Source organism: Sinocyclocheilus anshuiensis, unplaced genomic scaffold (assembly GCF_001515605.1).
Source record: "Sinocyclocheilus anshuiensis isolate Anshui unplaced genomic scaffold, SAMN03320099.WGS_v1.1 scaffold156, whole genome shotgun sequence".
Classification (NCBI taxonomy): Eukaryota; Metazoa; Chordata; class Actinopteri; order Cypriniformes; family Cyprinidae; genus Sinocyclocheilus; species Sinocyclocheilus anshuiensis.
The window spans coordinates 149,125-164,005 of NW_015554069.1; the positions used below are offsets into that span (position 1 = coordinate 149,125).

The following is a 14,881-nucleotide window of genomic DNA, read 5'->3' on the forward strand; positions in this document are numbered from 1 at the left end:
TGATTCATCAGAGGAAAGTCTACAGCTTCATTCATCTGAGCATTCAGGAGTTTCTCAGTGCTTTCCACGTGTTTTACTACCACATAAGCATCAGTACAGAAGCATGTTTAGATTCACTGCATAATCTGCAAAAAAGAGGAGTAGAAAAAGCCCTTGAGAGTGAGAATGGACATCTGGATCTGTTCCTGCGGTTCCTGCTGGGCGTCTCACTGGAGTCCAATCAGAGACTCTTACAGGATCTACTGACACACACAGAGAACAGCTCAGAGAGCATCAGGAGAACCACACAGTACATTAAAGAGAAGATCAAAGATGGACATGGACTCTCCACTGAAAGATCCATCAATCTGTTCCTCTGTCTGCTGGAAGTGAAAGATCAGACTCTGTCCAGAGAGATTCAGGAGTTTGTGAAATCAGACAAACACTCAGAGAAGAAACTCTCTCCTGCTCACTGCTCAACAATCGCCTACATGCTTCAGATGTCAGAGGAGGTGCTGGATGAGTTTGAACTCAAGAAATACAACACATCAGATGAGGGGAGAAGAAGACTGGTACCAGCTGTGCTCAACTGCAGAAAAGCTCTGTGAGTGTTTAATCATGTCTCACAGTGCAGAATCACTTCTGGAATTAAAGTTCCTGTTGTCGTGCTAACTAATCTTAAGTATATTTTGCTTATTTTAGGAATTTAATAACCCTTTATACTAGACTGACACTGAACCAAATTGAAATGCTAGTTTTAGTATGAGGTTATGAATTTGATTCTCATGTGTTTGACTGTCTTTCAGTCTTGCTGGCTGTAATCTGACTGGTCAGTCATTTGAAGTTGTGTTAGCAGCTCTACAATCCCCAAACTCTGTCCTGAGAGAGCTGGATCTGAGTAACAATGACCTGCGGGATTCAGGAGTGAAGTTGCTCTCTGATGGACTGAAGAGTCCAAACTGTCAGCTGGAGATACTGAGGTATTAAGAACATATAAGAGATAATTTACAGTCAGCTGCTCATAATATTGACGTGTGTCTGAACAGGATCTTCAGCATGCTAAATATATGCACCTGTCTGTGAATTCCGTAGATGATCTGTCTCCCAGCTAACAATTTTAAGTTCTAAGAACGTTTTAAGAACATATTTTTGGTTATGGGAACGTTCTATATGTCCAGTTTTCTTAATGTTAGTGGAACGTTTTTTTAAGGTTAGTGTGATGTTCCTGAAACGTTCTTTCAACTTAATTTTCATTAATTACTCAGCATTCTAGGAACATTGATTTGTAATGTTCCAAGAACATAACATTGCCAAGTTTCCTTAATGTTAATAGAACATCATTTAAAGGTTAGTATGATGTTCTGAAATGTTCTTTCAACTGAAGTTTTATTAACATCTCAGCATCTACACATCAAAATCCTCAGTGTTAAATTAACATTACTGTATGTCTGCATGTCTATATAAAAATAGAGACCATCTGAAACACAGCAATTACAACTGACTTCCAGTCACAGCCTTAGATGAAAACAACTGAAATAAAACATTAAATCTCTGAAGATCTCAGCAGAGGAGGATTAAACAACTCCACAAACAGCATCACCAGCTTTACTTATTACTAACCGCTGTGACTTTATTTCTGTCATGCAAAAGTTCCTATTGAGAATTAACAGAGGTTTATGTTCATAGTTTTATTTCATTTGAAGGTTGCCATTTTGGTGAATAGTGTTTGCTTGAGTTGGGCTCTTGTTCCTTGACTTTCTAACATTAGTTTTTCTCTGACTGCTGTAATTCTGTGTTTACAAAGCACATTGTTATAGCAAAGAAAACCTGGAGAATCAGGTGATGTTGGCTGTTTAATGCTGACAAAATCATCATGGCTTGTTCACTGATTATTACATTTGACATTGCTGACTATAATAGCTCTTTATTTCTTCAGATTGAGTTTTTGACAAAGTGAACAATTTTATAAATATGTTGTGCCCAAAATGTTTTCTATTACGGCACACATAGACATGAAGAATCAGCATATGAATCTCAACATTGGTGACAGTCAACAAAATATTCAGATAAACAGATCTTTGAACATCACAAAACAAGCTACTAAAAAGTCACAACAAACATAGCAAAAAATTAAAGCAAATAGTAAGATTAAAAGAAAATACTAAGACAATTCATGTGCATAATTTATTCATGTTGCAATGCATTCTGGAAGCCATGAATGAGTTTTGATTGGTGCACCCAGAATGTACTGCAGCATGAGGATTTTTGTTTATTGTCACCATTGTTGAAATTCATATGCTGATTCTTGATGAATGTTTGCATCTTAATCATACAGTTGTTCAAAATTGTTTTTACAATCAATCAAATTACCAGATTAAAGCATAACTTTCACCAACAATATTAAACCACTTTTGCGTCACATATAATCACAGATTTAAACTCTGGATGGGATTAACAAATCATGCCACTACATGACAACTAAGTCATTATTAACAACTAGCCAACACCACCTGAACACATTTTCTTTGGGCTTTTTTGCTGTAACAAATGTGTCTTTTTTTCAAACATAGACTTGCAGCAACCAAAGAAAAACTAACGTTAGAAAGTCAAGGGTCAAATAGCTCAACTAAAGCAAACACTGATCGCCTTAATGGTGACTTTGAAACAAATGGAAACAAATTCAGCATCTAAACCTCTGTTCTCAATAAAAACCTTTTTAGACATATGACAGAAATAAAGTCAAACTGGTTAGTAATAAGTGAAGCGGGTAATGTAATGGGTTTTATTTCAGCGGATTTAATCTAGGGCTGAGACTGGAAGTCAGTTGTAGTTGTGTTTCTGTTCGTCTCTTTTTTTTCTGTTTCTCTTTCCTTCAGTGATTCTGCTTGTTAACATTAGGTGTGATCACTAATGGTCAGTCATCACTTAATTATCGAATTCAATCCAACACTGCTTTAGTGTTTTTTTAACACTGTAGTGTGGACACATAAGATTATGTAAATGTTAGGATGAATAATTTTTAAAGTAATGTTAACTGATCATTCGTATGATGTTGATAGAATTGCTATGTTCTCATATTTTAGGAAGAAATGTTCTTAGAACAACATTCTTGAAGTGTCCTTTAAACATTAGAAGGACAACAAACTTCAGATGATTAAGGTTAATGATCAAACAACCAAGTAGTAACATTTAAAAAAAAAAAAAAACTCTAGATGGACATCTACTAAAATGTTCCAGTTCTAGAAACAATGTATAAGTACGTTGTTGTGTCAACCTCTTGAGAATGTCCCCTGTTAGCTGAGAAGGATGTTCAATGTTGTTCTAAGAATGTTTTCTCCCATTATTATGAGAACATTTAAAAACCTTCTACAAACAACGTGTAAATAATATGTTTGTCTAACCATTTGAGAACATTATTAAAGACCAGATAACTTTGAACAAACATTCTGTTAACATTACTGGAGGAAAGTTTGTTTATAACCTTGAGAGAACGTTAGCCAAAGTTCTGAGAACCTTCCCTGTTAGCTGGGCTGTTGATGTGTGTTTGTAGATGATCTGTCCATTAAAATGTATCTGTAGATGGTCTAACTCAGGGGTGCCCAAACTTGTTTTAAAGGGGGCCAGATTCGATGTTGTGGACACACTTGGGGGCCGGATACTATATAGGGCTCCAGACTAATATTTGAGACCAGTGGCACCAGCACGTGATTTACTTTATTTAATATTAATAATTTTACATGTTTTGTCTCTTGGAAAGTAGCTTGAGTAGTTGAGATGCAGATGTAAATTTATTTTCATTAACACAAACAGTTACATCTGTAAAAAAATTTAACAGCCTTGTTTTTAAAGGGTAAAATCTGAATATTCTAATGAGGTAGAACTATAATCTTATTAAAATTAACCTTTGGTCTTCCATAGTATCATACATTTAGATCATGATAACCACAGGTAAAACCACACATGGCACACATGGTAAAAAATAACAATAAGGTTTCTAATGTTATCTAGAATGGCTTTATGGCATTTAGTTATTTCTGATTCAGTGTTGTTGAGAATGTCAGCGCAGTTTCTTCTGGATTTCAACTAGTTTAAATCACCAAGACATTTGTGTTTTGTACACTTTTGATTAAGAATTCTCCTGCCCAACAGAAATCAGTTATGAAATAGTTATCACTCATATTTTGCAGCTCCACCTGGCCTAAAATCTTGTGCTGTCACCTTGACATAGTGGAACTGCAAGATTTTTAAATTGTGCGTGGCGGGCCACATATAATATATTTTAATAGACAAGTTGCGGGCTGTTTGAAATTCATCCACAGGCTGTAACTGGACATAGGCCCTAGTTTGGACACCCCTGGTCTAACTGTTAATTTGTGTGCAGATCAGGGGATGGGAAACTTTTTTTGACTAAAGAGCCATTTATTTGTTTCATTTTTGGTTAATGGTAGGTTTGGGGGTAGGTTTAGGGGATAGAATATCCAGTTTGTACAGTATAAAAATAATTGTGTGTATAGAAATCCCCCATAAAACATGGAAACCCAACATGTGCATGATTGAAGAACAACGCACATTGCTTACAGAGTGCTTACGTCGAATTTATTTATGTGAATACTCACCGAGATGGGCATTTTAATTTTGGGCATTCCAATTTTTGTATGTATTTGACAGTTTAGGTGTGCAACTGAAGACAAAATATAGGCTACTGCAGAAAGCATCCTGTTAGTAGTATGTGGGTGACCTCCGTGAAGTTGGCACCCCACTTCACTCTCCACCCCATGCCGTCCAAATCTCTAATTCGGTGCCGTTCGTTTGTGCTCGATTTGTGCCGTTAAAAGAAACGTCTCCGTTACGTATGTAACCCTCGTTCCCTGAAGGAGGGAACGGAGACGTTACGTCAGAGTGACTGACAAATTGGGATCTTCGCTAGAGAGACCAATCACCTTCGAGTGTTAACAAAACAAGCCAATAAGTGTTGGCGTGCGATCTTTGCATCATGCAACCCGCCCCGCAGCGCGGGTATATAAGGAGCGCGCGAGCAGGCGCACATTCAGTTTTTTGCTGAGGAGGCGGTGGGCTTCGGCCGTACAGCGGTGGTACAGCAACTGTGGCGACAGAACGTAACGTCTCCGTTCCCTCCTTCAGGGAACGAGGGTTACATACATAACTGAGACGTTCCCTTTCAGTCAGTCACGTTCGACGTTACGTCAGAGTGACTGACGAATTGGGATCCGTATGGAAAATGCCATTATTGCTGATCCCCTCCAGTGCCCTGCGGAAGCCGTCAAGTCCCCCCACACCAGTTGGGGCGGAAGATAGGACAGGGCTTAGGCAGAGGTGTCCGCCACTGCTGTTCTGTACAGTGGTACATTGGATAACACTGGGAAAGCGTACCCAAGTAGGGGAACGCTACGGAAGCCACACCCTGCGTATAGGAGGTATCATGTGGAATTACACATATGGACTGTCCAAGGGCAGTGCTACATATGGAAGTCTCTGCGGTAGACTCAGCCTGCCTGGGGTGAGATACTACGCAGCAGGGATGGCAGAGAAATCTCTGGGAAAGACACGGGCTTACCGTGAGGGAAGCCGTACCGTGGAAGAATACATATGTGGGATGACCCAAAGGGGCTGACCTTGGGCATACACACGAGTGCTGGACCTGGCGTCTGGCGCTCCGCCACGCCTGACCGCCGAGGGTGCGGGAGGAACTCCACCAGGGTTCGCCATGGGGAACTGAACTGAGGAGCAAAAAAGCTCACGTATCCGGTCCATAGAGGGGAATGGCGCAGCAAGCGTGATGGACACCGACCAGGTCCGGTGTTACTGACCATCCGAGGAAAGTACACGAGAGGACACGGGCTCTACTCTGAGATTATAGAATCTCGCAAACGTGTTAGGTGTCGCCCAGCCGGCAGCTCTACAGATGTCTGCTATCGAGGCGCCCCGCGCCAATGCCCAAGAAGATGCCACTCCTCTCGTAGAGTGTGCTCTCACTCCGAGGGGGCACGGTAGACGTTGGGCCCGGTATGCCAAGACTATAGCCTCCACTATACAGTGGGCAAGTCTTTGTTTGGAGACAGCCTTTCCCTTCTGCTGTCCTCCGAAGCAGACAAAGAGCTGGTCTGAGTTCCTGAAGCTCTGCGTACGGTCCACGTAAATGCGTAAAGCGCGAACGAGACAGAGCAGAGCAATGGCTGGGTCTGCCTCCTCCCGGGGCAGCACTTGCAAGTTCACCACCTGATCCCTGAAAGGCGTGGTGGGAACTTTGGGCACATATCCAGGCCGGGGTCTCAGGACAACGTGAGAGTCGACCGGCCCGAATTCAAGGCACGAATCGTCAACCGAAAATGCCTGCAGGTCCCCGACCCTCTTGACTGAAGCCAATGCAGTGAGGAGCACTGTCTTTAACGACAGAAACTTAAGCTCTACTGACTGCAGAGGCTCGAAGGGCTCCTCCTAAGGAACCTGATGATCAAGTCGTGTTTCCCAACAGACTTGCCGCCTACTGCATCGTGATGTGCGGCGATAGTGGCGACATACACTTTGAGGGTGGAGGGAGACAGCCTTCGCTCCAGCCCTTATTGCAGAAAGGAGAGCACGACCGCATTCGGGCATCTACAGGGGTCTTCCTGCTGGGAAGACCAAGGAGGGGCTGTCGCGAGGAGCATTAGTTCTGGGAACCAAGTCTGACTGGGCCAGCACAGCGCTACTAAGAGGACCTGCTCCTCGTACTCCCTGACCTTGCACAGAGTCTGTGCGAGAAGGCTCACTGGGGGAAACGCATACTTACGTAGGCCCCGAGGCCAGCTGTGTGCCAGCGCGTCCGTGCCGAGGGTCCCCTCGGACAGGGCGTAAAACAGCTGGCAGTGGGACATGTCCGGGGAGGCAAACAGGTCTACCTGAGCATCTCTGAAGCATCTCCAGATCAGCTGGACTGTCTCGGGGTGGAGTCGCCATTCTCCCGGAAGGGCGGGCTGACGTGAGAGCGGTTCCCTCGGCCAGGGAGTAAAACCACTGGCAATGGGACGTGTCCGGGGAGGCAAACAGGTCCACCTGAGCGTCCCCAAAGCGTCTCCAAATCAGCTGGACTGTCTCGGGGTGGAGTCGCCATTCTCCCAGAAGGGCGGGCTGACGTGAGAGCTCGTCGGCTGCACGATTGAGGTCGCTTGGGATGTGAACGGCACGAAGCGACCTCAGATGCTTCTGACTCCAAAGGAGAAGATGGCGGGCGAGTTGCGAGATGCGACGGGAGCGTAGACCGCCCTGGTGGTTGATGTACGCAACAGTCGCAGTGTTATCCGACCGGACCAGTACGTGCTTGTCGTGTAGCAGCGTTTTGAAGCGGCGCAGAGCAAGCCATACTGCTAGCAACTCGAGGCAATTGATATGCCACTGCAGAGGTCTGGCGGCAAGATGGGGTAACTGGGACCCGGTAAGTACCGTGTTGCCATGCCCATCTCGGGACTCGGTCGTGAAGCCAGTGCTGAAGCGGTCTCATATGAAGCAATCCGAGCGGCGTGACCGCGGCAGCGGATACCATATGCCCCAGGTTTCTCTGAAACTGTTTCAGAGGAACCGCCCTCCTGCGCTGGAAGGACTCCAGGCAGCTCAGCATTGACTGGGCGCGCTCTACTGAGAGGCGCACTGTCAGACTGACCGAGTCCAACTCCATACCAAGAAAAGAGATCCTCAACGGAACGAGGGCTGTCTCCATGACCTTGGTGAAGACACGAGGCGACAGGGTTAGCCCGAAGGGGAGGACCTTGTACTGATATGCTCGCCCCTCGAACGCAAAGCGGAGAAACAGCCTGTGTCGAGGGAGGATCGAAACATGAAAGTACGCGTCCTTCAGGTCGATCGCTGCAAACCAATCGAGCGGAGGAACACATCAAAAGATACGTTTCTGCGTCAACATCCTGAACGGGAGCCTGTGAAGGGCCCGGTTCAGAATGCGCAGGTCCAGGATTGGTCGCAACCCACCGCCTTTCTTGGGTACAATGAAGTAGGGGCTGTAAAACCCTGACTTCATATCGGCTGGAGAGACCGGCTCTATCGCGTCCTTCACCAGTAGGACCACGATTTCCGCTCGCAAGACGGGAGCATCCTTGCTCGGCACAGAGGTGAACCGAATGCCCCTGAACTTGGGAGGACGCCGGGCGAACTGAATCGCATAGCCGAGTCTGATGGTTCTCGTGAGCCAGCGAGACGGTATGGGGAGCGCTAGCCAGGCCCCCAGGACCCGAACAAGCGGAATTAGGGGAACCACCGAGGTACCCGCAGTGGGGCAGCGAGGTGGAGCACAGGGACCCAACCCGGAAGGCACAGCGTCCCGGAGTGGGGTCTGAGTGTGCGGTGCAACACTTACCTGGCTCCACGGTTGGGCAGGGGGCGCGTGAGAAGGCATATCATCCTCGAACCGGGCCCTGCTGCCTGCTGGCGAAAGGAGAGGGGGACGGGAGTGTCGAGGCTGTGTCTCGCACACCGCCATCCTCGCCCTCTTCAGACCCGGAGAAATAGGAAACTGCTCTTTTGTTGAATGTTTGGGTACCACTGGCTGGGGAGCCAGTGGCGGAACAAAACACAAAGGGAACAAAAGATTCTCACCAGAAACACACCCCTACAGATTCCATCTCAGCAACCACACTGCACTGCCCTCTGCAGGAATTTATTGTCGCAACAGCAACAAATGATTTTTTAAGTCAGTTTAATAAGTTGAAACGACTTTCACAGTTAATTTGATTCAACTAAATTCTTGCTTATATTGTCATTGTAGGATTAGGCTACTTGTTTCAATTAATTTTAATGAATATACGAATTAATAAAATGAATTTTATTTATTTTTTGTTACAAAATTTTCATTTATTTATTTTTAACAATAAAATTTTGCAATCAAAAACTCACATGAGTGTGTGTTATGCCATTTTTAACACATTAAGTTATGATTTGCAAGTCAAAGTAGACTTACATTTCATTTGATTTCATTAAGAAATATTTTAAACAAACACACCTTGACTGTCTTCATACTTCACGCATTCCTCAAAGATAAAATGCTGCTGAGCAATGATAATGTTCATGCTCTGAATATTTCATCATCTGCAATATGCATAATGCAATACACATAAAAAAAATTAAAACATGTTTTAAATAATTATACACAGTATTACGTGAGCAAACAGGCATTGTCCATGTGGTAAAGTCAGGCTACTTGCTTTGAATTAGGCTATATAGAAATTATAATGTACAAAGTAAACTTGACATAAAATAGTTTTGTTGGTATACCTTGGCATAAATGATTGCATTTAGGTTGATTCAGTGATATTTGTTACTTGAATAAACCAGTTAATTTAGTCATGTTGAATTTTTTGATTAACAAATGAGATTAGCAACAAACAAGAACACGGACATGTGATAAGTTGCAATAGCCTGCAGAGAAATTTTCAAACACTGTAATACACACATAGAACATTTTGGATTTGGAGCTTGATGAAATCACTGGCAATAAAACTTAGAAAAACATTGTAACATACCAGCAGATTTGCAAACAATAGAAGACAGGAATTTGGACGAGCGGCTTGCTTGACATCACTTTTCCTCCAGATATTTGTAAAGTCTTACGGAGGAGAAATAAATGGAATGTTCATTTTAACGGCGCAAAACGAGCACAGACGAATGGAACCGTTTTAGGGCAATTTGGCAAGGAGAGCGTCCTGAATTAGCATACATTTTTATTGATTTTATTTTTTACTGGGGATAAATACAGCCAGTGTTCAATATTCTAATGGCAAAAGTCGAGCACAAATGGATTAGAACAATTTAGACTCACTGTAAAAAAAAAAAAACCTTTTACAAATTAATGCTGCCTTGAAATTTAAGCTTAGTCAAATTGAAATATGAAGTTAGTGAAAACGTGGATATTTGAGTTGACTAACTTAAACATTTTAAGGAAGCTCGAACAATAATAAAAAAAAAAACAAAACAATGGGGTGGAGAGTGAAGTTTTCGTTATATTTAAGAAGAGGTCATGGTTACATTGTTTCTTTTAATGGCACAAACCGGCACAAATCGAGCGCAAACGAACGGCACCGGTTTGGAGGGATTTGGACGGCATGGGGTGGAGAGTGACGTCACTGCCCCATTTTGTATTTGTTATTTCTGAGAACGGGAAATAGATACAATGTAAATTTGAATGGCACAAATCAAGCACAAACGAATGGCACTGTTTTGGAACGATTTAGATTGCATGAGGTGGAAAGTGATGTCACTGTTCGTAAAAAGTTTATGTTCGTTATATAAAAGAAGCGGTCATAGTTACAGGGTGTCTTTTAACGGCACAAATTGAGCACAAACGAATGGCACCCGTTTTGTGCGATTATACGAACTGGGGTGGAGAGTGATGTCACAGCTCCTGAAAACATATTTTTGCTCCAGCTTGCCCCAACACATCTACCTGAAACTTTATAGTAATCCTGAAAACTTTGATTAGCTGGTTTAGGTGTGTCTGATTCAGTTGGAGCTAAACTCTGCATGACAGTGACCCTCTGTTGATGTGTGTCTGTAGGTTGTCTGGCTGTATGGTGACAGGGGAAGGCTGTGGTTATTTGTCTTCAGCTCTGAGTTCGAACCCCTCACACCTGAGAGAGCTGGATCTGAGCTACAATCACCCAGGGCCATCAGGAGTCCAGCTGCTCAAACACAAACTGCAGGATCCAGACTATAAACTGCAGATACTCAAGTATGTGGGTATTATGGTACATGTGACTTGATTATTTTTGAGTTTGGACAATACTGCACAGCAAAATCCCCAGAGTTAAATCAACTCTGCTCAGAATACATATTGTCCCAATCTACAGAGTGTTAAAGTAACACTGAAGCAGAGTTAAAGTTAATGGGATAATTAAGCAATTAATTAATTGATGAGTGAGCATTAGTAAAGAAAACCCGCTGTTAACAATGTTGAAGATGAACAGCTGCAGCTCAGGCTTTTAGACATGAAAACATATCACATAATCCTCAACAGTGGTAACTCTGCTTCAGTGTTACTTTAACACTCTGTAGATTGGGACAATATGTACTCTGAGCAGAGTTGATTTAACTCTGGGGATTTTGCTGTGTGTAAGGACATCAGATGAGTAAAATAGATTTTAAATATCAGTTCCACTTAAAAAGATGCAATCTAATCCTGTTTACATGAAATAAGCTGCTCCAGAACAGGTTTAAGTTTACGGACCTGTTGCTATGACAGCAACTCCGGGATGAGCTTCAAAGAACACGGGCTCTTTCCTTTCAAGTCACAAGCAAGTCTCAAGTCAAATCCCAAGTCCCCAAATAGTTAAAGTTAATGAGATAATTAAGTGACTAATTAAATGATGATTGTGCATTAGTGATGAACAGCTGCTGTTATTGAGAATTACAGAGGATCAGATGCTGATGTTTTATTGGTTAAAATGATGCCATCATCATGGAGATCAGTGTTTGCTTTAGTTGGGCTCTTGACCCTTGACTCTTTTGTTATGCTGGGTTCAGACTACATGATATTTTTGTCAGTCACGTTAGTCATTGTGTCAGATTACACGATTTTGATTCTTAAAATCTTGTCGTGTCGTGGACAAGAAACACATCACACTACACGTTGCTTCCCAACCATTCATCGCATGTTGTCTTTAACGATGCGTGTGATGTCATTGAGAAGGCGGAACTAGTGACTGACTTCCGAAAACTAGAGTGTAAACATTGCTAAAGTGCTTCCGCTATAGTTCGCCGGCTTTTTTCTTTCTTTCTTCTGTCGTGGTAGTCATCATACAGGCAGGAGTACTGTTGCCACAGCTCCACGAACCTTTTCTCCATCTCATAATTCCACCTAGCAGCACCATCATCTCTCCTTCGTTTCGCCATGTTTGAAACCTGTGTATGAAAGAGCTTCTGTGCTGCTATTGGTCAACGTCACCAATGTGACAGAACTCGTCGTGGACAATGGAAAAAAAATGAAACATGCTAGTCTTTCTGTCGTGATGTCTTGAAGCGTCGCAGACGCGCGGAATCGGTTGTCGTCCACTATGACACACTACACGTGCCGAAACGATGGAATCTTGTGTCCCGACACCCATTGTCATTTACGAATCCCCACGACACCCTACGTCAAGCAAATCGTGGCAAATTCGGGCTTAATTTGTGTAGTCTGAACCGGGCATTAGATCTCTCTCTGTAATAATGCATGTGGTGTTGTAAAGCAGAGAGAAGATATTAGCAGTGTTTATATGATGACATAGTCATCATGAGCTGGCCTGATTACATTCAGAGTAACTTTTTTTTTCTTTTTTCATTTATGTGTTTAGGTTTTGCATAATCAACCCAGTGAAACTACAGCATGCAAGGAAAGTGTTGCTCTAATAGTTACAGTGAATGAATTTTAAATCTACGTAATGCATTAAAAAAATGAACTCCAATATTAGTTAGACACACACAGACATCAAGAACCAGCATATGAATCTCAACAATGGTGACAATCAATAAAATGCTTCATGCTGCAATGCATGCTGGGTAACACCATAGTAAAAACTCCCATCATGCACTGCAGCATGAATAATTATTGTCACCACTGTTGAGGATCATATGATAAAAGTGTACATGTCTAAAAGCCTAAGCTGAGACAGGTTTTTTTTACTTTTTTTTTCCTCTCTCAATATTTAAGCATTACAGTGGTATTTGTTTAATAGGACTTTTTTTTTTTTTGAAGTTCTGTAATAGCTGAATGTCTGTCAATAAACCAAAGTGAGACTACTTCATGATGTTTGTTAATCGTGAGTTACAGGCAGAAAGTCTAAGCTCATCTGCTACTTCAAGGTTTGATTCAGCAATGCACAAATGTTTGCTGTGAAGCAATATTGCATTTGCTTAGAAGCAAATTATTGTAAATTATCAAAAGAGTCAAGAGACAAACTAAAGCAAACCTTGACCACAATTATGATGGCATGTGTGTTTTCTTCTTTTCTTGACCAATAAAAAATCAACATCTAAATCTCTGTTAATTCTCAATAAGATATTATGCAGACATAAAATAAAGTCAATCCAGTTAGTAATGTGAAGCTGGTGATGCTGTTTGTGGACTTGTTTAATCAGATCTTGAGAGATTTAATGTCTTTTTCCCAGTCTTTTTCCCAAGTTTCTCTTTTCTTCAATGATGTTGATTGTTAACAGCAGGTGTTCATCACTAATGCACAATCATCATTTAATTAGTCACTTAATTATCTCATTAACTTTAACTCTTTGAGGACTTGGGATTTGACTCGAGACTTGCTTGTGACTTGAAAGGAATGACTTGGTCCCGTCTCTGATCTCCTGGCTGAAAAACTGTGCTAATTAGCAAATCCAGGTGATTGGAACAAAATACTGTGGAGAACTTTTACTTTCTGAACCTGGATTTTACACCTCTGCTTAAAATGGCCATAACACAAAAATGTGTTATTAACACATCCTCTTTGAGAGTGCATATACATTCCATAAGCCCTTTTCAAGCAATCAGTTTACCATTTGTTTTGTGTGTATTTGTCTCTTTCTAGTTTGGACCATAGAAACTATTTTAGACTTACACCAGGACTGAGAAAATGTAGGTCTCTCATTTTCTCCCACACACATTAAAGGTGTTGTAATCTATTGCAAACATTTATCATGTTTTTTTGTGTTTGTTCAGATGCCTGTGATCTCACACTGGATCCAAACACAGCAAACACTAAACTCATCCTGTCTGAAGGAAACAAAAAGGCAACGCGTGTTGAAGACAAGCAGTCATATCCGGATCATCCAGAGAGATTTGATCACCATGAGCAGGTTCTGTGTGGAGAGAGTATGACTGGACGCTGTTACTGGGAGGCTGAATGGAGTGGAATGGAGGTTGTTATATCAGTGACATATAAGGGAATGAACAGGAAAGGTGGGAGTGACTGTTGGTTTGGATACAATGACAAATCCTGGAGTCTCTTCTACTCTAAAAACAGATCCAATGTCTGTCACAATAATGTAAGCAATACCATATCAGCCCCTTCGTCTTGCTCTAATAGAGTAGGAGTGTATCTGGACTGGTCGGCCGGCACTCTGTCCTTCTACATCATCTCTGACACACACACACTCACACACTTACACACATTCAACACCACATTCACTGAACCCCTCTATGCTGGATTTGGGGTTTATGGCTCATCTGTGTCTCTGTATCTTTATAACTGAATTTAACACTGCAAATTCTGAGCAGCTGTTTGTTGGTAAAGAGTGCTGCATTTTGCTCAAACCCTGATCAAACTGTGTATTTCCTTCAGCACTGGCACTAAACTCTGGAGGACAGTGAACTTTGGTGACCAGGGGCCCGTTCTTCTTACGTCGCTAACTCAGTTAGCTGGATTTGATTGTTGATGATGTGGCGTGATCTTGGATTGTTTGGTTCTTCGAAGCTCATCCTGGAGTTGCTGTAATAGCAACAGGTCCGTAAACTTAAATCTGCTCCGGAGCAGCTTATTTCATGTAAACAGGATTAGATTGCATCTTTTTAAGCAGAATTGATACTTAAAATCTGTCCCAGCCACCGCTACTTTATTACAAGAGTACCCTACTAATCCAGGGACAATCATTTAAAATAATAATAATTAAAAAATAATTTAAAGATAATATAACAATGTTGTGTAGTCTTTAATACTATAGACACAGCCAATTTTACTCACTGAAATATTTATTCGTCATAAAATTATTACTTCATAATTGTATTGGAGTCTTACACACATGCTATACAGATAATGTAGAGTCGTGCATTAATTTGAGTGGTGACAGATATTATGGGAGTGGCTTGATGGAACTGCAGGAGATGCAGATAACATGATCTTGACCCTTAAGAAACTTTAATTAATGCTGTCACATA

At 42.0% G+C, this 14,881-nt stretch overlaps 1 protein-coding gene across 1 annotated transcript in view; it reads left to right on the forward strand.

The window, feature by feature from the left end:
- The window catches only part of LOC107668684 (protein NLRC3-like), a 35,720-nt gene that overhangs the window by 11,775 nt on the left and 9,064 nt on the right, over positions 1-14,881 (forward strand). The window contains exon 5 of the mRNA XM_016460650.1: positions 13,667-13,940. Coding sequence (XP_016316136.1) covers positions 13,667-13,940 — 274 coding nt within the window. The remainder of the gene's footprint in view (positions 1-13,666; positions 13,941-14,881) is intronic.